The sequence below is a fragment of the Xenopus tropicalis genome, chromosome 8 (genome assembly GCF_000004195.4).
Source record: "Xenopus tropicalis strain Nigerian chromosome 8, UCB_Xtro_10.0, whole genome shotgun sequence".
Taxonomy (NCBI): domain Eukaryota; kingdom Metazoa; phylum Chordata; class Amphibia; order Anura; family Pipidae; genus Xenopus; species Xenopus tropicalis.
This window is the reverse complement of record NC_030684.2, coordinates 21,749,569-21,776,259: the sequence shown is the minus strand read 5'-3', so window position 1 is coordinate 21,776,259 and position 26,691 is coordinate 21,749,569. Positions and strand designations below refer to the sequence as shown.

Here is a 26,691-nt window from a genome sequence, read left to right as displayed (position 1 = left end):
CTAGACTCCCCATCCACACCTTAACATTTAGCGCTGGTGCAGAGGGAAAGGGGGGCTACAGTTTTGGGTGGCAGGGGGGCCAGGGGTGTAAAGTGACATCACTGGTATAAGGTCAACAATATTAGTTAACAATGGGAGCAAAGCCTTTGGTGCCCATATAGATGAGACCATGAGAACATGGCAGGCATCACTGGATTTTTATACCTGGCATACTTTTAAAAAATCGGTACATACTGTACTGGAGCTGGCAGAAAGCAAGTAATATTTAGAATTTTAACACCGCTTTCGAAGCTTGTTAAAGATTCAGGAACCGTGTGAGTTCACCGGCCGCTACGGAATCTCTAGTGGGCCAGACCTGTCAGATGCTATTGTACTCAGCAATGCAGCACGCCATTAGCAAGAGCCTCCAGTCAGCTAACATGACAGTTCCCTGGTTATCCAAATGGTCCTGCACTGAACTTCCAAACAGTAACAGAAAACCCTGGGCTTGTATTTACATCTAAATAGGACTGTTTTTTTGCAAGTGTGAACAGCTTCTTAGATATCACAGTTTCACTTTCTCTGTAATGAGTTTAGCCTAAATCAGCATCCCCAAACAGCTCAGTCTTTAATTACATGCATTTAAAAGAATAACAGCCAAATTACTTTACATTCTATTGTATAGCTATAGGTGTGTAAAGGCTGCCATACACGGGCCTGCCCGACCAACATCTGGGAGATTGGCTCGTTGATGCGGACCCCGAACCAACCAATGCCTATACACATCATTTAAATTCCCGATATTAGCCCAATATCGCCCACCTACGGGTGGACGATATTGGGCTAATATCAGGAATATCGGGAGAAGATCCCGAGCGAGCAAATCTTAGCGTTTATGGCCACCTTAACACCGCCTTTCTGGGCCCCCCCAGAAAAGTACATTTATGGACCCCACCACAAATCTCAGAATGTACTGGGTTGCTGGGGGCCCATAGGTGCAGTTGGGCAAGGGGAAGCTGGACTCTTTTTAACAGGCCCTTACCCCACAGCAGCTCAATTTATTAGCCCACTGTCCACATAGGCCCCCAAGGCAGTGGGCCCTGCTAATTAGAATGGTTTCAACTTGACCAAGACCTCAATTATTAGAGATTACTATGTGTTTTCAAGCCACAGGGACCCTGACGGAATTCCCACCAGAGATCCCTGATACAGCCAACCACAGTTCATCTTTACCTGTGATTGGCTATCCACGTCCTACCGTGCCTTAGGGATGGACCTTTTTCAAACATGGCTACCACCGCAGAGCCTGTTTTTTTGTTTTTTTTTACTTTGAGACATATTCAAATGTAAAAGAGTTGGGGAGAAACACTAGCAGGAAAAATGTACCCCGGGATACCAAATAAGGGCTGCCATTGGATATTTGGTAGCCCCTATGTGTTTAATGGGGGGACTCCAATAAAGGTGTAATTTTATACTAATGATCATTTTTAAAAACCGTTTAATCGATCTCATTCTTCCCTGCAGTATATGTACCCTGCCAGTCCTGACCACAGAAAAAAAATAGGTCTTGATCCATCGTCTGTATGTGGCACTGATCTCCATTCTTATGGGAAGAATGGAACCAATTATCACGCTGCCATGCAAAGGAACATGCTGGAAACACATTAACAAGTGCACATGGGTAAAGGCCCCATAGGGAACCTACACAAGGCTTCATTAAATACCCATGGTATCATTTACTAACACTCGGACCAAATTGTTTCAGTGCTGTAACCTATAGCAACCAATTAGCACTTATGGGTCTAGTGCAGTTAGAATAAGAAAAGAAAATATATGGTTGCTATGGGTTACTACTCTGGAATGGGTTTACACTCTGTTCATAACCATCATAAATATAATATTTAACAACTGCTTTACTGTCTCTTTAAATATCCATCTGCCCTAGTCTTGTGTTAAGGCCTTATGGATACCGGTGTCCTTACTTCAACTGCTTGTCCCATGTTCTATGATTAACTGACATTTAAAGAAGCAGAATTACGGAAGAGATTATTACTTCTACGTTGTTTCACTGGTACATGTAGTCAGAACCAGCAGTGCAGATACAGGCTGCTTTCAGTACCAATTTATATTTACAAATTACGTTGACCATTTTTGGATATTTTCTTAGACTTTTAAGTTTGCTTTCGTGATGCAGTATATTTGAGGCTAATGCCCCCTAATGAATGGTAGAAAAAAAAGATGTTGCTCAGCACCTCTTACCTACTGTTGACCAAAAGGAATGAGCCTTTTTGGCTGGAATGAACCATGAATGAAAGGGGAGCACTGAGCAAGGATCGGATTTCAAGACATAGCAGCCATGTGACTCACGCGCAGATTTACCAAACAGTGATTCACCCAGGAGGAGAGCATGGAAAGGCTGAATTCTTGCCATTGGAAAGGCTGCACTGCTCACGTACTGTTTATGCTGAGAGGTTCCCTAGGGAAGGTGGGACTCTTCCCACGGTTATGGGGGTGACATGGGTTCCTGCCTAAAATATGCTATATTTATACAAGGGAGAGTAAGTAGAAGTCTTCCATCTTGCCCTATGTCTATACTTCTTGTGGGCTTCTACCTGTGGTACCTACAGAATCTCAACCCACTAATAACTATTTCTTTTTTTGAGGCGTGGGGCCTAGTGCAGGGGTCCCCAAACTTGCTGACCAAGGGGCAGTTCATGGCCCCTCAGACTGTTGGGGGGCCAGACCGCCACAACCACCACCACCCCCCTTTCCTTCAAACTATGGCCCACTCCTGCATTCTCTTTGAGTACCCCCCTGCATGCGCTCCATCCGTATGTCCGCCCTCCCGCTGCCTGCTGAGTCGTCCCTCTGTCCGCTGAGTCCTACCACTTTCAGCTCCCCCCAGTCTTCCATCCATCTTCCCAGAGAGAGTCCTCTCTGCCAGCGCCATCCGTCCTCCTTCTAAGCTCCGCCGTCCCACTCTCTGCTGAGTCCTCTCTCTCTCCGCTGCCAGGGGTGAGGACGCAGCAGAGGGGCAGAGTAAATTACCCTGGGCACACGGGCCATAGTTTGAACACCCCTGGCCTAGTGTAGCGTGAATATAAGACCCAATGGGCTTCATTTCAACATGCTCTTAGCAAAATCTGACTATTTAGAAGTCCAGGATTGATAAGCAACGTCTGCAGCCCAGCACTGGGGCTACAAAGCACTGGGGCATTAATTTCAGTTTATAGGCATTTAGAACTGGCAAGAGGAGGGACCAATGTCCAAACACACAGAAACACAGGGATGAGAGAATGTTGGAAACATGACAGCTTGATCTAACCTGCTTCCCATACATGGGAACCACTCCTGGTCCACTGAACTACTGAACCTCTCAGTGATCCCTTATAATACATGAGTGATACTCAGAGTTCCCTGTATAACTCAGCCTGCAGCCTTGTGCCTTTATATGGACACAGAACCCCTCCGTGACTTCTAATATCCTTATCATTTACAGTAGGGGGTACATTATACCTTATAATACATGAGTGATACTCAGAGTTCCCTCTATAACTCAGCCTGCAGCCTTGTGCCTTTATATGGTCACAGAACCCCTCGGTGACTTCTAATATCCTTATAATGTATAGTAGGGGGTACATTATGCATTACTCCCTGTAAGTGCCACAACTGGCAGTTCTCTGCCCCAAAGCAATCTAGTGCTCTGCAATGTAAATAATCTGTTAACAATGTTATTAACATTTATAAATGATAGGATGGGTTATAAAAAGATGCAAATGGGAAAAGCTAAATGGAACGTGAAAAAATTATCAGTAAAAAAAACTAAACTTATAGTGTCCCTTTAATTTCAAAGTAAACTGCCCATTTCCCTGATAAGCGTTGCGCATCACTGGCAATGGTGTGTTGCCAGGCAACTTGATTTTTCCCAAGGTGTTGAATGGAAAGGTAGAGTCTACCTTATTGGCAGCTTCCTAACCCCCTTTGCCAATAAAGTAGAATCTATGTGCTTGCCATGGGAAAGGGCTAATTGCCCTTCAGAGCCACCATACTCCCTGTCCAGTGTCACCTGGAGTTTATTTGTCCCCCTGCTGCCTTAATAACTCCCCACTAATGACAAGTAACACCCTCCTGTCTCATCATGGACAGCCTCATATAGGCAGCACTAAAGTGGGGGGCAGTTCTCTGCCAAATGAATGTTGGACACCATCATCCAAAGAGATTGACATAATAGAGTTGATTCACTAAAGTGCGATAACGCTTATCGCATGCTTTTTTGCGTTAAAAAAACACGAGATTCGCTAAAGTATTACCACATGCGTTAAGAGGCATATCGCGTGCATTAAATAGCGTGCAACCGAATGCGTTAATTTTACCGCATTGCATTAATTCTCACGTAGAAATAATACTAACGCATGATTCCCAAACACTTAGACGCATTAAATATCGCATTAGTCTATGCAAAAATTAACACCTACTTGTGGCAGGTGGTAATTATAGAAAAGTACAGTTCATGAGCTTTTGGCAACACAATATGGACTTTGCAGTGTGATTTATTCAAGTCTGTGTTGGCCCTAGAGTGATGCAGCCTCCAGTTTGCAGGGAAATGGTCATTTTCAAAAAAAGTCGTTTTACGAACGTAATCGTGTGTATGGCTAATATGGTGTGCGCGCGATAAGTAGCGCACGTGCGTTAATTAGCGTGCATTGCATAAAATACCGCACGAAAATAGTCTTTGTGACTTAAATAACGCAAACAGCATCGCGTCTAAATTAACACAAATATCCTTTTAGTGAATCATGCGTTAAGACACAAAAAATAAGACGCCATAAAATTTTTACCGCATGCTATAAATAGCATACGTTTTAACACACTTTAGTGAATCAACCCTAATGTGTTTTGTGCTACTAGAAAGAAAACTAAAGCTGGCCATACACGCACCGATAATATCGTACGAAACCTCGTTTCGTACGATATTCGGTGCGTGTATGGCAAGTTGGCGAGTCGACCGATATCGGAGGAGGCTGCTGATATCAGTCGACTCGCCGATCGGGCGGGTTAAAAGATTTTGATCAGGCGCCATAGAAGGCGCCTGAGCAAAATCTGCCTTCGGGGCTGAATCGGCAGGAGGTAGAAATCCTATTGTTTCTACCTCCTTATCTGCCGTTTCAGCCCTGAACGTTAGTGGTGGATTGAATTATCCAGAATCGCCACGTGTGTGGCCACCTTAAGGCACTTGGGGCCCCAGCAGGGCCCAAGGAGGAGCCTCCCCAGCTATGCCATAGTGACATATTTCTATACAAAAGAGAAGAAAGGGGTCTCTGTCCGGGGCCCCCAGCTTAAGTACCGCCCTGTTTGTACCCTTCTCCCAATGACCAGTCAATTGCTCAGGCGCACTGGTAACCAAATTGGCCAATACAGGCCCAGATCTCTAACAACTGGTATCGGCCCAGGCCTGGACTGGCAATCTGTGGGTTCTGGCAAATGCCAGACATAATGTGTTTTGTGCTGCTAGAAAGAAAACTAGGGCACTTGGGGCCCCAGCAGGGCTCCAGCTATGCCATAGTGACATATTTCTATACAAAATAGAAAAAAGGGGACTCTGTTGGGGCCCCCAGCTGAAGTCCCGCCTTTACCACCCTGTTTGTACCCTTCTCCCAATGACCATATATATATATATATATATTTATATATATTTAGAGATATATTTAGAGAACACTGCTGAGGGTCCCAGGATATAGATTTTTTTTTTTCATCACTGACCAATAAGCAGCTCCCATATATGATTAATATCTAGTTCTCAAGCTTTAAGAGCCCTTAATGTTTTTGCATTGGGGCCCATTCTCTCCTAGTTATGCCAATGAGGTGAGTGCTGGCCAAATGCTGGACAGCAAACGGAGAGCACCGAGCGCAAAAACAGTCCAAAAACCGAAAATAAGTAAAAGATTTCATCATGAAACTCTCAGGTGCAGAGGTCGGATAATTCAGGCGCTAAAGAACCCCTCTAATTATCCAGATGCACCGTGACCCGTTCCCCATGTGCGCTGCCGCTTTTGGATCTCCTTCTCCACTCTCCATCCCCGCAAGCAGCCGCGCACAGCAGCCTCAGATCTGTCTCCTTCCCCGGCAGCAAGGAGAAACTTTGGTATTTGAATAGCACTAAGGAACCGCCTTCCTCTCATTGGTGAATTGCTCTCCGGGTGGGCGGGGCCGAACCGTCGATCAGCGTAGTTGCGCGGAGCGGTTGGCCAAGAGCAAGAAGGGCGGGATGAGGCTTGAAATACTAATAGCTGAGCTGGCTGAGGCGCACAGGCACAAGCACTAGGCAGAGGCACAGAGCGGTAGGGACGCTACAGAGGCGCCTGAGCCTGGAGCTCCACTTCCCGGTGTAGAGCGATCACCCCCCCGGAGCAGGAGGCTGCTGGAGGCCGGTACAGCATGGAGTGCGCCCTGGACGCGCAGAGTCTGATCAGCTTATCCCTACGTAAGATCCACAGTTCCCGCACTCAGAGAGGTGGCATCAAGCTGCACAAAAACCTGCTGGTGTCCTACGTGCTGCGCAACGCCCGACAGCTCTACCTGAGTGAGCGCTACGCCGAGCTCTACCGCCGCCAGCCCTTCCCGCAGCCCATGGAAGAGTGCGGCGCCTGTGACGAGCCGGACATCCCGGAGCTGAGCCCCTTACAGATCCCGGAGGAAGGAGAGGACGAGATGCACCAACTGCCCAGGATACAGAACGGAGCCGAACTGCTGGAACCGCTAAGTTCCGAGGAACCGCTGGAGCTGCCACCCTGTGCGCACAGCCCGCACCCGGCCAAGGATCCCCACTCCGGCTTCTACTCTCCTGCCCCTTCCCGGGGCTTTTGCTCCTCCGGGGACAGCGGGGGCCTTGGGCTGCCCCAATGCAGTCACACCACCGTGTTGGACTTGGACACTCACGTTGTGACCACGGTGGAGAGTGGCTACTTGCACCAGGACTGTCCGTGCCAAGGCGCACCGCGCCCTGCGCTCCTCACCGCGCCTCCCAAGCGCAAATACGCCCCGGCGGGGTACAGCTACAGCGGCCATGGGGTGGCGGAGGAAGAGGAGGACGTGGAGCCCCACTTTGTGCCCTGCAAGCGGGGCAGATATGAGGACTTTTGCCCGCAGCCTTTGGGGGAACCCACGGACTCTAACAACATTTCCAACCTGATCTCCATCTTCGGCTCCGGCTTCTCGGGGCTCATGAGCCGGCAGAGCGAAGCGGAACAGAGCCTGAACGGACACTTGTGCGGGAAACAGGCGCTGGCGAGCCTGGGAGCCTGGACTAGAGCCATTGTGGCTTTCTAGCACCCCCTAATACCCCTCAACTGACCCTCTCCTCCGTATCAACAACACCCCCACAGGGAAAGACTTTTTTTATCAAGAAGAGGGATTGGGGGGGGGGCACTGAATTCAGGACTTGAATAGAAATCACAAAAAGACAATGTTTTATAGAGAAAAAAGTGTACAAAATTCTACAAATGTTTGGACTTTATTTTTGCAAAGAAAGAAAAAAAGCACCTATTTAATTGAAAATTATTGTTTTTTTGGTTCATTTTTTTTTTTATGTTTGACTAGTTATGCTGAAACTAATGTCACAAGGCAAATGCTGCTGAGAGAGTGCTGGGAAATAGGGGGGTAGTTTCTGTTATTTTGGGGGGTTGGTAATGTAATAGACTTAGTACAGAACCCCTTGGCTGCTGCATGGCGCTCTGTGGCTTGCTAAGGGAGTTAAAGCTGATGCTAGTGATCCAGCGAGGGATAGGTTAACCCCATGTGCACATGGAATAGTGTGTTCACTTTAGTGCATTCAGATCACTTCCTATATCCTGCCCTTTAACTGCTGCTGCACAGGTAATGCTCTGGCACAAGGGACAGGATCTGGGGGGTGTGTGTGATATATTTTCCTTTTCTCTCTCATCAGCCTTAGTCCTTTTGCTCCCCTCAAATTGTGAGACTTAAGGGGGCCAGTTAAATAATGAAGGCAGAAATAATAACATTTTAACTTTCCTTTTAATAGAGGGGGGTGGGTGGGTTAGTGTGTTGTGACTTTCACTAAATGTGAAGCTGTTAAACTAGCACTGCAGTTACAGGGGGGGCTTCATTTGTTGGGGGCTGCAATGTCACTTTTCCTTTTCACAGATCCCACCTGGCACAGCCTCCAGTCAGACCCTACCAACTAATGTAGTTCCACAGTTTGATGAAGTTCTAATAGGGTTTCAAGAACAGAAAAAAACACTACTTTTTTTAGAAACCATTTTTTAAAAGAAAAACAATGTGCAGTTTCCTTTTAAAGTTCCTATGTTCTCTTTTCAGCCTTCATGATACCAGCATCGTATGGTCATGTGATTTAAAAATCAGTCCATGTAGATTTTATTTTTTTTTATTTGGCATTTAAACCTTTTGTTGTAAAAAGGTGGTTTTTATCAGAGAACCTTCCATGCCAATACCCCCAGTACAAGCACTATGTGTAAGGAATATGTTGCCAAATTATTTTTTTTTTCATGTATTTTCTGTATATTGAACTGTATATCACCGGGTAAACTGTTCAGAAATATTTGTTTAAATTTATAATCTTAATAAAAAGTAATGCTATATGCAAAAAAAGCCCTTCAGAGTGACTTGCTCCTTAAAAAAATGTGCCTTTCATATTGTAAAGTGTAGAGTCTATTTAGATAAACTGCAATAATGGAGAATTAGTGTCCTATAAAGGGGATATACAATGTACAGGTTTTGCAAATGAACATCTACAGCTTTAAGAAAGGGAAGTTTGGGTTACAATAACTCTGGTGTCTCCTATATAAATGTAATACAATGTACAGGCATCACAAGTAGACATCTACTCTACAGCTTTAAGAAAGATGTCATTAATGAATGAAATGCAATGTACAGGCATTGCAAATGAACATCTACAGCTTTAAGAAAGGAAAGTTTGGGTAACAATAACTGGTGTCTCCTATATAAATGAAATACAATGTACAGGCATCACAAGTAGACATCTACTCTACAGCTTGAAGAAAGAGGTGTCATTAATGAATGAAATGTACAGGCATTGCAAATGCACATCTACAGCTTAAAGAAAGGGGAGTTTGGGTTACAATAACTCTGGTGTCTCCTAGATAAATGAAATACAATGTACAGGTATCACAAGTAAACATCTACTCTACAGCTTTAAGTTAGAGGTTTCGGTTAAAATAAACCTGGTATATGTCTTATTAAACATTTTTTATTATTAAATGCTTTAAGAACGGGTGGGTTCAAATAAATAAACTGTACAGGCATTGCAAGTCAATCTATAGCTTTAAGAAATAGAAGTTTGGGTTAATGTAGATCTAGTGTTTTATAAATGAACATAATACAATGTGCAGGGATTCTAAGTGCACATCTACATCTTTAATAAACTGTAGTTTGGATTAAAATAGATTTGATGGCATATAAATTGATGGAATACAATGTACAGGCATGTCAAGTCTAAATCTACAACTTTAAAAAAAGGGGAAGGTTTGGGTTAAACTAGGTCTGGTGTGCCAAATGAGTGAAATACAATGTACAGGCATTCCAAGGCTACACCTTTAAGAAAGGGAGGTTTGGGTTAATGTGATATTAATATAACAAACACAATGTACAGACAGTCATATGTGCACATCTAGAGCTTTAAGAAAGGGATATATGGGTAAAAATGACTATTTTGGAGTCCTTATGCACAATGCTTGCACTTAATACAGAAGAGCGGGGTCTATGGTGTAACTAGATATTCATGGGCCCCAAAATCTTATTAATTAAAGGGTCCCCAAAAAACTTCTATAAGCTGACCTGTTTTATATTGAATTTACTCTAAACAGTGGGTCTGTAGTGGGCACCATTGTGAGGGAGGGGTCCAATGATGAGGAGAGCAAAGTCCTTATTCACACACTTTCCATGAGTCGCACACTATCGCCTCCCCCCATTTGCTTGAATCCTACAGTCTGCTCTTCTCTAAAGTTCAGTATTTTTTTCAGTCCTGTTTGTTATCACTTCACTGGGCCACTTGGTGGTGTATGTGAATTTTTGTTTAGCCAAATGAATGAAGATAATAAGAGCCCATCTGACCATCCTATAGGATGACCTCAGAATGAGCGATTGGGAGCTGATACATTATACATCTGCAACTACAGCTCCACAGAATCAGCCTTGTAGCCTTGCAGCGCAGCACAAAGGGCTTGAGAATAACCCTAATAATTGGGGAGACAGAGAGCCCTTAAACCAGGGAGGGAGCTGGGAATCTGGAGATCTGGCAGCTGTGAATTTAAAGAACAGCTCAGTCGATTTCATTGATCCTGCACTGCAGACTATTACACCATTTTATTCTATCTATAAATTCATTCCTTGTAAAAATCGACTGCCCGCACCAGCAACTGCTTCCACAAGTTTTTTTTTTTTTTTTTAAAAAGGGTAAATTTTAGCATTAAGAAAATAAAAAGAAATCTAATCTGCCGGGCAGTTTGATGTATGTAGTTTTTATTCTGTGCAGGAGCATAAAGAAATAAGGGGGTTTAAATAGGCAGAAATTGCATGGATCAGCTATCAGCGCTTGGGCTGTAAGCAGTTGCCAGAGCTCCCCCTAGTGGCGTTCCTTAGGCATTGTAGCCCAGTTCATTGTATAGAAGGTGTGTGCTATGATCTTACCAATATTTCCAAATCTGTGTGTGTGTTTTTTTTTTTTTTTTTGCAGAACGAGCTTATCACCAGCAGTTCTCGTCCCCTGACACACCGTGGCGGGATTGCTGTGATTTTTCAAACTTCTTCAAAGCCTCCAACAAGCTAAAAGCATCAGCAGAATCACTCAGCACTGAAATAAAGGGGAAATCATTCAGCAGCCAAAAAAAAAAATATAGAGGAATATAAAAAATATGGACATGGTTTAGATTTCTTCCTTCTGAAAAGAAAAGATTAGGGCTGTCATTAAACTGGTTAATTTTGATTTCTCTAGGTAACCCTTTCCTACTAAGGGTTGCCTTGTTGTAGGAGGCATAATGGGTACTGAGTGATATTAATAGAGATTATCAGTGTTGGTTCCAGTTGATTTCTAGCCCAGAATGCTAATTCTTTAGGGTGAAGGCACGCGGAGCTACTAGTAGCAGCTACATGTCACGGCTACTAAAATAGACAATGCTGATCATTTACTTTAGCGATTTCCACAAATCGCGCCGCTGCGTATGCCATCCCACCGGCGATTTACATTTTCGCTGGTGGGATGTCATATCGGGGAGTTTAGTCGCCCGCAACAAGGGAGATTTGTCGCGGGCGACTAAACTCCCTCATGTGCCAGAGCCCTAAAAGGGAAGATGGTGTTTGTGTGTATACAGCAGCTCTGTCCCAGTACAATCAGCAAACAGTGCCAGGAACAGGGACAAGCACTCAGCCTATTCAAGGGGAGGACAGAAAACACTGGGACACACAGATGTAGGGAGATAGAGCACAAAACAAAGGAACAAGAGGGTAGTAGTTGGAAGGGGGCAGTTTAACCTAGGGGCTATGCAATGGGGCAAAATGGCTATAAAAACAGCTAGGGGTCAATGTGCAATACACATGGGGGGGAACTGGAAAGCATGGTCGATTCCCTCTAGTTAAAAGGGAGAGCTGGTGGGGGTTTATGGGAGAAGGAATGAAAGCAAAGGAGACAGGGAGAAGCATTTATTGGAGAGATTTTATGAGACACACAGAGAGAGGGAGAGGAATGGAAGGGAACGGTCGGTGCAGCAGCAGAAATGTTTTCTCATGAACTGGTTTGGCTGGCTGGGTGGCTTAAGTTTACCTAGCACTAAGGAGTGGCGCCGTGACACAGTGCTTGCAGGTCTGGCACAGACTCATTCGACACAATGATCTACGCTCTTTTGCGCTTTCACCACCGCTCTGGAAACACAAATTAAATATATATATATATATAGGGTTGTGGCTCTCGCACACATATTCCATGAAGCAGCACAACATAATGGACTACAAGTCCCACAATTCCCCACCATGCCCTTGGGCTGCTAGGAGATGCTAAAAAAAAGTGTAGTTCAGAGCTTAGCCAGTGAACCAGGGAGGAAACAATTGAAACAGCAAATCCAAAGTGCTGTTGAACTACAACTGCTGACAACATACAACCCACCCCTATATAATATATATCCTCCTAGAATGCAAAATAACCCCCTGCTAAGCAGCTTGGGGTATCTGTGCCCACCTCCACCACTCAGCCACAGACTGAGCTGGTATATAAAATCCCTACCCCAAGGACACTTCATTGCTCCTACATGATGTGTTTGCTGTACTACCCACCCACTCGGGTATGTACAGACACAAGGCATATCGCCAATGTATCATGAACAACCTGTGTACAGTTTCGCAGTGTATCAGTGCTACAGATTTCCATGCTCAGGGCCAGGTATCCTTAATCTCCCCCCTGGAAATATTCCTCTTCCAAATCTTTAATTCTGATGCCTAATATGAAATCCCAACTAAAGGCCATAGCACAATGGGAGCTTCTTTATATGTCTTCCCATCAGTAAGATCCTTTGGTACACCCCAAGATCTGCAAGTGGTACTTTCCAGGGCCCTTGTTGCTTGACAGCAGTCTTCCCATTAGCTAAATCCCTTTGCCCCTTAATCTAGGTCATATATACTTATATAGGCATATACAAATACACAGTCCAGCTGGCTGAACTCCTGTTCCAAATATATGTTAGAAGGAGAGGCAAAATAAAAGCACTTACATAATAAGGGGTGCAAATTGCCCCCTAGGTCTCCCCTACCACACATGTAACCTGCACTCCCCCCCATTTCTGCCTTCCCTCTGCACTAAATATAACCCAACACATACATACAATACTCCATGTATTGCCCATCCCCATTGCCCATTATAGAGTGGCATCACTACCATACTGCAGACTCCAGGGGGGGGCTGGGGAAGAGGGATGGGGGTAGTTATGGGGTGATCTACTAGAGGGGGGATGTCCAGTTCCACAGCCGGATATAGTCATTTTTATGGCTCTGCAGCATGCCCATTGCCCAGGGTTGGACTGTAGTGGGACTCCGGGAAAAAGTTGGCAGCTTATTGGTTCATGTATAGGGCCTGCCCAACCAATATCTGGCATAAATAGGCTGCCACACAGGTCTACATAGGGCCACAATATGATCAGATTTGTGGCCCTGGGGCCAACGTCATTTAGTCCATGCCATATATGCCCAGCTTGATGGATGTCCCCATTCTCACTAAACAGTCAGTGTGGATCCCCAATCAGATTAGAGAGCACAATGCAAGCAAACACACCAACACAATACACCCCCACACATACAAACATCCCCTCCAGGCAGAGCTCACACCACACACACAAACAATAGGCTCACAATGAAAACACCAAATGGAATAGGCTGAGCCAGTGAGCGCACACAATCCCCATATACACCACTGGGTGATCCTGTGGCCCTGCCTGTGTTCAGTGCTGAGGGATTATACTGATGGGAGCCAAATGTTGCTGCTTTCAGCAATCCTGACTGGCTCTTTAAAGAATAGCTGGGGATTTTAGAAGCAGCCTCATCTGCATATTCATAAGGCTCTGATAAATTAATCATGATGCTGGCGGTGAGGCTGGAGAGGCAAGGCTGTCAGTGCGGCTCTGCAGCGATACCAGGCCTGTCAGCTCTGCCGCCTCTAGAACTGCCTTTATATTCTCAGCGCAGCCTCCTGCTCACTGACAAACCACTCAGTCCCTGAAGGTGGATGGGAGGCTCGTATGCTCGGAATTGGAAAGGCGCTAACCTATATGGCAGTGCGGTGAAATTCCTACAGAAATGCAAGGAACAAAACCATTGTTCCTTATTTATCAAAAGGCAAAATAAGGACAGTGGGATTTATGTTAAAATCAGGCATAGATACCTGTGTGCCCAGAGCATTCCTTCTCTGTATATTTGTATTTATACATATGGGAGAGAGGTGCCATATTGTTTCCCTTAGACAGTACAGTATGAGGGTACAGCTTATAGTGTGCCCAGAACATTCCTTCTCTGTATATTTGTGTTTATACATATGGGAGGGAGGTGCCATAGTGTTTCCCTTAGACAGTACAGTATGAGGGTACAACTTATTGTGTGCCCAGAACATTCCTTCTCTGTATATTTGTTTTTATACACATAAGAGGGAGGTGCCATATTGCTTCCCTTAGATAGTACAGTATAACGGTTCTGCTTATTGTGTGCCCAGAACATTCCTTCTCTGTTCTCTGGCAGATATATTGGGGGACAATGTCTAGTGTCACAGGGGGTTGTTTACAGAAGTTTTAAACCATCAGCCACCACATCCCATTGTGATGGGAATCACTCTGCCTAGGGCACATCTTAGTGAATATCATTGAGAACACAGCAGTACAGCACTCAGTCGATGCCCACTGCAAGGCACCATAGGGAGTAGGTTTCCATTTAGTAGACTGGGAAGCAGCTGCAGGCAGTTAGGGGCATTTTGATGGCTGTATTTTTTCATAGATGCCAGGAGCCATAGAAACTGCTTGTGTGCCGTTTCCCCTTACAGACTCACAGGCACAAGAGAGTTAAATATGAATAATTCACGGTGCCTTAGGGTACATTCAGAGGGTGTTTACAGTTGTTGGTAGAAACTGCACTCATTGCATGTAGGGATGTATGTGCCTGAAAACCCACAGCATTGTATTTACTGGGGAATAAAGCAAATTCCAAAACAGCAACAAATACATAGACCAGCACATTCCCCAAATTGTCTGATAGCTGTAGTTCTGCAACAACGAAAAGCTGCAACTAAGATAACATTGAAATTAGCATTTCAGCTCAGTCTCCAGTTTGCCCTACTATACCTGCTATCCCACAGCCACAGTCCCTTCCCAGAGGCTATTATCCCCCCACTGCTACTATAGGCACCATCTCTCCCTACAATACCTGCTATCCCACAGTCACAGTCCCTTCCCAGAGGCTATTATCCCACTGCTACTATAGGCACCATCTCTCCCTACAATACCTACTATCCCACAGTCACAGTCCCTTCCCAGGGGCCATTATCGAACTGAAACTATAGACACCATCTCTCTCCCTACTATCCCACATCCCCAGTCCCTTCCCAGAGGCTATTATCCCACTGTTCCTATAGGCTCCATCTCTCCCTACTATACCTGCTATCCTACAGCCAGAGTCCCTTCCCAGAGGCTATTATACCCCCCACCACTGCTACTATAGGCACCGCCTCTCGCTACTATACCTGCTATCTCACAGCCACAGTCCCAGAGACTATTATCCCACTGTTACTAGAGGTACCATCTCTCCCTACTATACCTGCTATCCCACAGCCACAGTCCCTTCCTAGAGACTATTATCCCACTGCTACTATAGGCACCATCTCTCCCTACTATACCTGCTATCGCACAGCCACAGTCCCTTCCCAGAGGCTATTATCCCCCCACTGCTACTATTGGCACCATCTCTCCCTACAATACCTGCTATCCCACAGCCACAGTCCCTTCCCAGAGACTATTATCCCACTGCTACTACAGGCACCATCTCTCCCTACTATACCTGCTATCCCACAGCCCCAGTCCCTTCCCAGAGGCTATTATTCCCCCACTGCTACTATAGGCACTATCTCTCCCTACTATACCTGCTATCCCACAGCCCCAGTCCCTTCCCAGAGGCTATTATCCCCCCACTGCTACTATAGACACCATCTCTCCCTACAATACCTGCTATCCCACAGTCCCTTCTCAGAGGCTATTACCTCCCACTGCTACTATAGGCACCATCTCTCCCTACTATACCTGCTTTCCCACAGCCACAGTCCCTTCCCAGAGGCTATTATCCCCACTGCTACTATAGGCACATCTCTATACCTGCTATCCCACAGCCACAGTTCCTTCCCAGAGGCTATTATCCCCCCCCCCCCACTGCTACTGTAGGCACCATCTCTCCCTACTATACCTGCTATCCCACAGCCAGAGTCCCTTCCCAGAGGCTATTATACCACTGCTACTATAGGCACCGCCTCTCGCTACTATACCTGCTATCTCACAGCCACAATCCCTTCCCAGAGACTATTATCCCACTGTTACTAGAGGTACCATCTCTCCCTACTATACCTGCTATCCCACAGCCACAGTCCCTTCCTAGAGACTATTATCCCACTGCTACTATAGGCACCATCTCTCCCTACTATACCTGGTATCGCACAGCCACAGTCCCTTCCCAGAGGCTATTATCCCCCCACTGCTACTATTGGCACCATTTCTCCCTACAATACCTGCTATCCCACAGCCACAGTCCCTTCCCAGAGACTATTATCCCACTGCTACTACAGGCACCATCTCTCCCTACTATACCTGCTATCCCACAGTCCCTTCTCAGAGGCTATTACCTCCCACTGCTACTATAGGCACCATCTCTCCCTACTATACCTGCTATCCCACAGCCCCAGTCCCTTCCCAGAGGCTATTATCCCTCCACTGCTACTATAGGCACCATCTCTCCCTACTATACCTGCTATCCCACAGCCCCAGTCCCTTCCCAGAGGCTATTATCCCCCCCAGTGCTACTATAGGCACCATCTCTCCCTACTATACCTGCTATCCCACAGCCACATATATAAATGAAGCTTGGCAGTGCCAAACAAGGCAGCTCTTAGGCAGACAGTTAAGGGTAGCAAAGGGATTTCAAATATCCCAGTTTCATGGCATTTGAATAAATATTACTGGAGATAGGAATGACTTTGGAGATTCTTCTGATTCTCACTTGCCCTGCGTGATGTTGTGGGGGAAGAATGTCGGGAGTAAGAGTCGAGTTGAAGGCTAAGAAAGAGACAGGGTTCCTGGGAACAAGGCAGGCATTTAGTGCAGTGCAGTCACAGTGCTATCCCTGTCCGGAGTGTTAGTGCTTGCCGGTGACCTATGTGGAACCCTGAGGCTACAGGGCCAACGGCAGAACAGACGGGGCCTTTTTTTGTTGGGAACAAGCTCAGCCTTTCAGTAAGTGCCACTCACTAATGCCCTGTGTCATGCAGAGGGCCCTGTGCCGGAGGAATTATGAGCCTAACCCTTACAGACAAGATGAAATGCTGAGGCATAAGCCTGGCCTCAAGGATTCTTTTCCTTTTAGTGTATACTGAATATAATGCCCTCCATAGAGGAACTCACTCCTGTCTGCTCCACAGGGTGCTCTCATTGTGCTTTGCTGGCACTTTTTTTTTATAGTGAGACAACCAGGGAGTAATTCAGCAGTCCTGTCCTGCTTTATGGCTGAGATTCTAGCTCTCTCTATAACAGGATCTGTGCCACTGTGACAGAATGCTCTATTCCCCCCCCCCCCCCCCCCCCCCCCCATTGTAAGTAGCAGTCCTGCCCTGCTTTATGGCTGAGATTCTAGCTATCTGTATAACAGCATTCTGTCACAGTGGCACAGGATCCTATGTGATCCCCACCATTGTAAGCAGCAGTCCTACCCTGCTTTATGGCTGAGATTCTAGTTATCTGTATAACAGAGCATTCTGTCGCAGTGGCACAGATCCTGTATGATCCCCCTCCCCATTGTAAGCAGCAGTCCTGCCCTGCTTTATGGTTGAGATTCTAGTTATCTGTATAACATAGCATTCTGTCACAGTGGCACAGATCCTACCTGATCCCCATTGTAAGTAGCAGTCCTGCCCTGCTTTATGGCTGAGATTCTAGCTATCTGTATAACAGAGCATTCTGTCACAGTGCCACAGATCCTATCTGATCCCCCCATTGTAAGCAGCAGTCCTGCCCTGCTTTATGGCTGAGATTCTAGCTATCTGTATAACAGAGCATTCTGTCACAGTGGCACAGATCCTACCTGATCCCTATTGGAAGCAGCAATCCTGCCCTGCGTTACAGGCAAATGAAACAATTTCCCAGCTTTTCTAAAATATGTAATTTCATGAAAACTGATGGCCCTTCAACACAATCTGAAAATAATACATCTCCCAAACGTTTTTGGCCCTTTTAGTGGCCAAGGTGACATTTCCTGGCTCGCTCAAACTCCAGGCTGTGAATAGTAGCACACAGCACATTTCTGCTATGTGAGACCCAGGCACGCAGCTCTGTAATTCTCCTGATGTTACACATATACATGCAGGCCTTTGTTTATCCTCCCTGTGTCCCTATGCAAATCATACCCACACCTTCCCTCTGGCGCCCCCTTGTCCTCATTGTGTATCAGTGCCACCTTATTATCTGTTCAATATGAATCATCATTTAATGTGCAAACTCTGTTAACTTCTCCTGATTGGGTGTAATTTTTTTTTACAATATTAATGTTTATATCTAACATATATGCATTGTCATTTCACATATATGTGTGCATTTTTTTTTATTATGAATTGATGAATACTTCCAAAGCCAGATAGGCTGTATGTGTCAGCAACCCACTGATAGCGGCCTGCCTTTGAAACTGACTCACAATTTACTTTATATATAGATATATGCCCTGATACAAGGCTGATTAGTAATTAATTTAAATTCTCATTACATGGCAGCATATAAACCGGTGCAGTCTGCATCAGAATTACGTAATGATCAGCTCTACTGAAGCATCAGCTTCTATGGTAGATAAACCTGTTTTTCTGCCTGATGCTCCCTTAGCTTAGCTTCTCAGCAGCTGCCCAGAGCACACTGAGCACATGCAGTGGCACTGACACACAAATACAGCCTAACAAGATCCAAGATGGGGAGCTGCTAGGGATACATTTGAAGGCCTGGATCATTACTGTTATAAGACTGCTGAACCTCTGGGCTTGTATTCTAAGTTCAGTATATAATAAGCAGCATAATAATGTTTAGGGTTTAGCTCCCTTAAAAAAAAAACATGCATTAAAAAATATTTTCACCTAATAACTCAATAGATGCCATTTTAACAGGGAAGATGAATTATTATTATTATTAACATTTATTTATAAAGCTCCAACATATTCTGCAGCGCTGTACAATAGGTGGGTTTCAAACATTGGACATACAGGGGCCGATTCACTAAAGGTCGATAACGCTTATCGCATGCTTTTTTGCTTTAAAAAGCATGCAATAATTAATTCCCGATTCATTAGTATTTTCATAAGTAATTTTGCATGCGTTAAGACGCATGTGCAAAAAAACACACTAAAATCGCAATGCATTATTTACCTCGCATTGTGTTAATAAGTGAATAGAAATAATACTAACGCATGATTCACAGACCCATATGAAGCGTTAAACGCGCTAAATATCACATGGACTTTGCAGTGGGGTTTTTTCAAGTAAGTGATTGCCCTAGAGTGATGCATCCTCTAGTTTTCAGGGAAATGGTAATTTTTCAGAACAGTAGTTTTCCGAAAGTAATGGTTACGTGTGTAAAATCATGCACTAATATAGCACGCGCAGAAATATATCACCCGCAGCGGAAAACAGGGCACACGGCAGGAAATAAGGCAAGAAAAACGCTCATCGAGAGTTAAATAACGCAAAGAATATTGCGTCCTAATTATGACGCCTGTCCTTTTAGTGAATCGAGCGTTAAGTCGCAAAAAATAAGAAGCAATAAAATTTTTAACGCATGCTATACAAAGCGCTTGTTTTATCAACCTTTAGTGAATCGCCCCACAGAGTAACATATAAAACAATCAATAACCGATACAAGAGGTGAAGAGAGCCCTGCCCAAAAGAGCTTACAATCTACAAGGAATGGGGAGCTTGGGATAGATGTAGAGGGTCCAGCCATTATTGGGGCTATAAAATCCATACTGATAAATGAGTACTATTCATACTATCCAGCCTGACACGGGGCGCCCAAATTTTAAACCAATGTGGGTCCTTAGTAAAATAAAAATGAATAAATATAATGCAGACGGCTAAGGGTCCATGGTTCTGGGAGCCCAGTGAAACTCCACAATGTCTGCCTTGGCCAGGTCACAGAACCCTCTTGAGTCATGCATGACCATATTTAAAGGTAAGGGGGATAAAGAAAAAAAAATACTGTCTTTCCTGACGCCACTGCACCCACCTTACCAGCCGGATCTGCCACGCAGGATGTTGGGTAAGCTGAGACCTGGCCAGGAAATCATATGGCAGAGCATAAAGAAGAGTGGTTTTCCTGGGCAACGGTAAAGCCTGCCCGTAGCGTGATGCATGTAGATGATAACATACAGGCTAGGAAGTCAATGTACTCATCATGTAAACGGTTCCTGTCCCAGTCACACTAATGCAGAGCAATGACACAATGACAATTGCCTCTCAGGATGTTGTGGGTCCATCATGCTTTGGTGGTGAGGGAAAATATCATGTGTAGCAGGCAGGGTCAATTCCCCCTATAAAATCCGGCCAGATTTTGGAGAAATACCTTTTAGTGGGCCGCTAAACTGTACAACAGTATGACTGGTACTAGAGTCTAGGGTTGCCACCCAGCCGTATTTGATTGGCCTAGCTGAAAAATCGCCTTTTAGGGCCGGTATTACAAATTTACTGCATACCCACCTATAACCCCTCTCTTCCCTGACTCTTTCCATGGCAAATCACCCCCTTTTATATACGTCAAAGGGGGAGTTGCCAGGCCGGCAAGGACTTAAACAACACAGGTTGCAGGTCGGATTTTTTTTAGATGCAGATATAGATATGGGTAAGGTTGCCACCTGGCTAGTAGTTTTTGCAGGTACCCAACCCAGTGCAGAACTCTAACTGGTACCAAAAGCCTAAAGTATAAAAATAAAACAATTTATTAAACAAAAATGTCTACGCGTTTCGATCCATATAGGATCGTCATCAGGACCTGATATATAGATATATATATATATATAGGATATTTGGATACTATATATATATATATATATATATATATATATAGTATCCAAATATCGGCACTCCCCAAACCAATGCCAATATATTATATATATATATATATATATATATATATATTATATATAGATACTTGAACAGAAGGACCGCTCCACACAGGACTTATGAAGAAATGTAGTTTTATTCACGCATCAAAAATGGAGACTGACGTTTCAGCCGGACTCCCAGCCTTTCTCAAAGTAACATATTGTGTAAACTGCACACCTAAATACATTCAGTGGCGGGAAACAAGGCAATGACGTAGGAGGTGACGTGTATTCAGACGGACCGAATGTGTAAAAGTTTATTTATTATTAGTTTAATTTTTGGTGTTTGAATATTTTACACATTCGGTCCGTCTGAATACACGTCACCTCCTACGTCATTACCTTGTTTCCCGCCACTGAATGTATTTAGGTGTGCAGTTTACACAATATGTTACTTTGAGAAAGGCTGGGAGTCCGGCCGAAACGTCAGTCTCCATTTTTGATGCGTGAATAAAACTACATTTCTTCATAAGTCCTGTGTGGAGCGGTCCTTCTGTTCGAGTATCTATGCAATTTTGATTTGGACTGCACCCAGGCCACTGATCCTTTACTTTATTGTGAGTGCCCTTCCTTCTACAGCGTTAGAATATATATATATATATATATATATATATATATATATATATATATATATATATATATATAGATAGATAGATAGATATAGATATAGAGAGAGAGAGATTGGAGTGTCGGCACACACAGGATTTTCACAAAAAAGTCACTGGATCAAGAAAATTAGAAGAAATCAGAGATTTATTGAGTCCAACGTTTCAGCTCCATACTGGAGCTTTCGTCAGGGCTGAAACGTTGGACTCAATAAATCTCTGATTTCTTCTAATTTTCTTGATCCAGTGACTTTTTTGTGAAAATCCTGTGTGTGCCGTCACTCCAATCTCTATACTGCACAGGCACCGAAGTATCAGCATAATCTGATGGTGTGCAGCTTCCCTGTACCATGTATTATATATATATATATATATATATATATATATATATATATATATATATATATCAGGGGCGGGCCAAGCCGACCAGGCGCCATAGGCAGCCAACTCCACCCACCTCCGGGGGGCGGTTAGATCGGTCATTGCCTCCGCCACTAATGACAAGCAGCGGAGGCAATGACAAATTAGCCCCTAAATCGTTGAGCCCTAGGCAGCTGCCTTTTCTGCCTACCCCTAGTTCCGGCCCTGATATATATATATATATATATATATTATTTATATATATATTATTTATATATATTTTATATATATATATATATATATATATATAGACTAATAATATGATATATATATATATATATATATATATATATATATATATATATATATATAGCTCTGCGGCATATATTAGCAATATATATTATATATATATATTATATATAAAGACTAATAATATGATAGCAAAGACTAATAATATAATAGCACTAATAATATGATAGCATTGTTAGTTTATAAGGAAAAGGGGGGGGGTCACAAACTTTATCTGGGTTTGCTGGTAAATTAGGGCTGTGTTTCAGTACATACGGGGCCCTTGGGTCCCTGCATTAAAAAGCATTCATTCAGGGCTGAATACAGAGAGGAGCATTGTTAGAAGACCAAATGTGTTTGCCTTATGGCACAACGGTTTGAGCTACTCTCGGGTTGACTGGATGCAGATCACAAAAGTGGGAGCGGCACTCATACCGGCACCGGAGCAGAGCTGTGCAGGAAGGCGAGGATTCTGGTTCTTTGGCAGGAACCCAATTATTGCTCAAGCAGCCTGAAGGCACGGCTGCACTATTTAGATTTGGCTCTCGCCGGCAGAGCCCTGGTCTTCCACCTGCAGAGCAGTTTGTGAGCTGCTGTTATTGCCCCCCGTGTCATTAGTGAGATAATGATCCAGTCCTGGGTTTCAGGGACGGGCACAATAAATTTCCTTAGCCCCCATCTCAGAGGGACAAGGAAATGGTCTTTGTGTACAAATCACATTGTGCTGCCCTTTTAGCCTACAGCTGAGGCTAATGTAAGGGTTGTATTGTAATGTATTGGTTGTAATGAGAATTGTAGTTCAGCAACAAATAAAATAAGCCTATGGCCAGGGGTGTAAGGATAGAGGAAGCAGACCCCAAGACTACTAGGGTGCCCACGATAAAAATGTCTTATTACCACATTGTAGGGGCCATAAGGTAATTTTTCTATAGAGCCCAGTAACTTTTAGTTTCTTCTTTCTAATTTCTACTGGGGATTGTTAGAGCAAGATGGAATCAGAAGGGCAAGATGAGGAGGGAAGGGGAAACATGGCAACAGTAGGGCAAGGAAGGGACTGTAGGGCACGATGGAGACAGTAGCGTAAGATGACATCTGTATGGCTAAGTGGCGACTAAGACAAAATGGCAATAGTTGGGCCAGATAGAGACAGTAGTGCAAAATGAAGACAGTAGGGCAAGATGGCAATAGTTTGGCCAGGTAGCGAAAGTAGTGCAAAATGAAGACAGTAGGGCAAGATGGAGACAGTAGGGCAAGATGGCAATAGTTTGGCCAGGTAGCGAAAGTAGTGCAAAATGAAGACAGTAGGGCAAGATGGCAAAAGTTGGGCAAGATAGGGACAGTAGTGCAAAATGAAGACAGTAGGGCAAGATGGCAATATTTGGGCCAGATAGGGACAGTAGGGCAAGATAGGGACAGTTGGGCAAGATGGAGACAGTAGGGCAAGATGGAGACAGTAGGGCAAGATGGAGACAGTAGGGCAAGATGGCGACAGTTGGGCAAGATAGGGACAGTAGTGCAAGATGGATACAAGGACTGGGCCAATTGCCTTCTTGGAGTCAGGAAGGAATTTTTTCCCAGAGGCAAATTAGAGAGACTTCAGAATTTCTTTTTTTGGCTCTGGATCAACTAGCAGTTAGGCAGGTTATATATACTGTATATAGGCATATAACCCAAGTTGTAGTAGGGCAGTAGAACAAAATGCAGACAGTAGGGCAATAAGGAGACTATAGGGCAAGAATGGACAGTATGGTGTGTCTCCCAACATTTTATAATAAGAAATCGGGACAATTTAGGCTCACCCATCAGTGTTGGACTGAGACACCTTGTGTTCACTAGAGACCTTTAGTGGCCAATATATATTTACATACGCAGGGGTAGGGCTAGGGATAGAATTTGGGATAGATCTAGGCATAAGAACAATGTGCGCAGAGTGAAACTGGGTGGGGGCACTAGGGCCTTAAGGAAATGCCTCTGCTGCCTACCCATAGTTCTGGCACTGAGGACTGTGGGTAGGGGTGATAGGAGGAGCTAATTTTGGTGGCTGGTAAGTGGGTGGCTCCAGTAGACAAGCAGAGGGTCCTTGCTTGGGGCACCTGGACCTTTTGACCTGGCTTTGTGCAGTGGTCATGCATGTGCATGGAAGAGCCAACCAGGATTTTTTTTCTAGTACCCCAGAGGGCACCATGGCCATGACCATGGCTGCCATATTGATTTTCTCAAATTGGGCATATATAAACCCAGACTAACCCTGGTTCCCTGTGGATACGAGGGGCTGCAGGTTAAAGAGACACCCCTGGAGCACACGGGGAAGGAAGGAAGGCAGCTCCAGCCTGTGCCTGCGAGAGGGTTGTGCACAGCTGCTAAGTGACAGTTTGTGGGTGTCAGTCTTGGAGGGGTTGTCTGCTATCGAACATGAGGGAATGTTCCCAGGAAATAGACTTACTGGGGAGGGGGGCAATGCTGTGGCCGCATCATATTCTCTGCAGGGACTGGAGTTCGCAAGAGGCAGAAAATCCTTCCACTCAACACTCAGGGAAAAAAAAAATCTATGCAGCAAACTGGAATTTAACTCCCTCAGCCCAAGAAGCTTTGTGCAGAACCAACTTCCTGAACAGCAGCATGGGCTGGAGCTCAAGCTCAAAATTAATAGGTTTTTTTTTTTTAAAGATGATTTAGTCTTTATGTACAATTAAAAACTGAGACCCAAACAGCCCCCCCCCCCGTCAGCCCAATAAATAATGACTGTCTATGGCATCTTACAGCAGCCCCTCTGGCATTTGCCAGAATCCACAGATTATCAGACCGGGGCTGAATATTGGTCAGTGAATGGCCAGCTTTATCCATAGCAACAAATAACATTTTAACTTTCATTCCCTAACTTGTAATAGCATTAGCAGAGCGTTTAAAATGACGTGCTGGATGCTGTAGGTAACTGCACTGGTGCAATTTAGCACCTACATTAGTAAATAAGCCCTTATATGTCAGGGATCCCCAACCTTTTACACTGTGAGCCACATTTAAATGGAAAAAGTATTGGGGAGCAACACAAGCATGGAAACAGTTCCTGGGGGTGCAAATAAGAGCTATAATTCGGTACTTAATAGCCCCTATGTTGACTGGCAGCCTATAGAGGTTTGTTTGGCATTATACTTGGTATTTATGCCACAAAAAAATTGCCTCCTTACAAGAAATGCAAAAATAAGCACCTACTTTGAGACTATTGGGGTAGGGGAGCAACATGTTGCCCTTGAGCCACTGGTTGGGGGATCACTGGTCTATGTGGTCAGTGATCAGCAATAGACTGCCACTGTCTGCAACATAATAGAAAGTTAATATCTTTGCACACATATAATTATCCTATCAACCCACCCTCAAATGTTCTATGACCATATAAAGGCACAAGGCTGCAGGCTGAGTTATACAGGGATCTCTTGAGTATCACTCATGTATTTTAAGGGATAATATACCCTCTCCTATAAATTATAAGGATATCACGGAGGGGTTCTGTGACAATATAAAGGCACAAGGCTGCAGGCCTCTGAGTATCACTCATGTATTATAAGGGATAATGTACCCCCTACTGTAAATGATAAGGATATTAGAAGTCACTGAGAGGTTCTGTGACCACACAAGCCACTTGTAAGGATAGACAGTCATGAGCTGCCATTTCTAAACAAAAAATATTTATGCTTACAAAAGAGACAAAGGAAAGCAATAAGGGGTTTGGAATTTTATTAGTGCAGTCTGCCTGACATGGCCTATAGACTGCAGGAGAAACCAGAACTGTGTGTTTGGCCCTGGCCCACAGCAGAACAATATTAGAAGCTGGTTTAAAGAATTCTGTGTGCTTTTAGGAACCTGGCACAGGCAAAGTAAAAAAAAAAAACCCATGTCTGCTGGTATAGTGCAGGAGAAATGGAGCATTCTAGAACCCAAACACGATGACATAAGCAACGCAGGCTGGGCTAATAGTACAGAGAATTGGGCAAACTGGCATTGGGATGCTGCCAATCCTGCAAAGCAAAAGCAGATGTGAAGCTAAAGAAACAGACCCATTACGTACCCTCAATTCCTATAGACACATGTACTACTGCTAGAGCCGATGGATTCCTGTCCCTCACTCCTCTCCCCAAATGTGTTCCACACAGAGCCCCAAGTAGCATCCTTCCAGGCTGGAGAATATAAATACAGGGAAAGCCCCCCCCCCCCCGCTCAGCTTTGTGACTGGGGAGGAGATGAGGATGCTGGAAGATGGGGCCCGGGTGCTGGCCCTGGAGCAATGCGCTTCCCGTTTGGCGTGGATCCCTTAAGATTTGACAGGCTGGATGGGCAACAGGCTGCCGAACTTAAAGTGCTGTATCACCGGAAACTTCTCCAAACACTGCAGAGAGAAAGGGAAAGTAAAATGGCTGATTATGGCGGTACCTATTGTGGTGGGAGTGAAAGGCCTAGCAGCCCCCTAGCAACCGGGCAGTTATTAGAATAACAGACTGATGACTAAGAGAAGGCAGAAATAGTTTAAAGATCAAAGTTCAGTCAAGGACTCCGTGC

The 26,691-nt window shown here is 44.6% G+C and overlaps 2 protein-coding genes across 4 annotated transcripts in view; one reads left to right on the top strand and one right to left on the bottom strand.

Moving 5' to 3' along the window:
• The first annotated feature begins 6,300 nt into the window (after positions 1-6,300).
• On the top strand, positions 6,301-7,533 carry ier5l (immediate early response 5-like). The gene is given in 1 exon segment (NM_203557.1): positions 6,301-7,533. A coding segment is annotated over 1 exon segment (891 nt). The 5' UTR covers positions 6,301-6,414; the 3' UTR covers positions 7,306-7,533.
• A 3,120-nt stretch (positions 7,534-10,653) lies between these two features.
• The window catches only part of ptpa (protein phosphatase 2 phosphatase activator), a 45,433-nt gene continuing 29,395 nt past the window's right edge, over positions 10,654-26,691 (bottom strand). For 2 of the 3 annotated variants that reach the window (XM_004916679.4, XM_002942493.5), the window contains one exon: positions 25,856-26,521. In XM_004916679.4, coding sequence (XP_004916736.1) covers positions 26,447-26,521 — 75 coding nt within the window. In that variant the 3' untranslated portion in view covers positions 25,856-26,446. Of the gene's footprint in view, positions 10,826-25,855; positions 26,522-26,691 lie in introns of those variants that run through there. The other variant, XM_012969118.3, reaches the window with a different exon arrangement.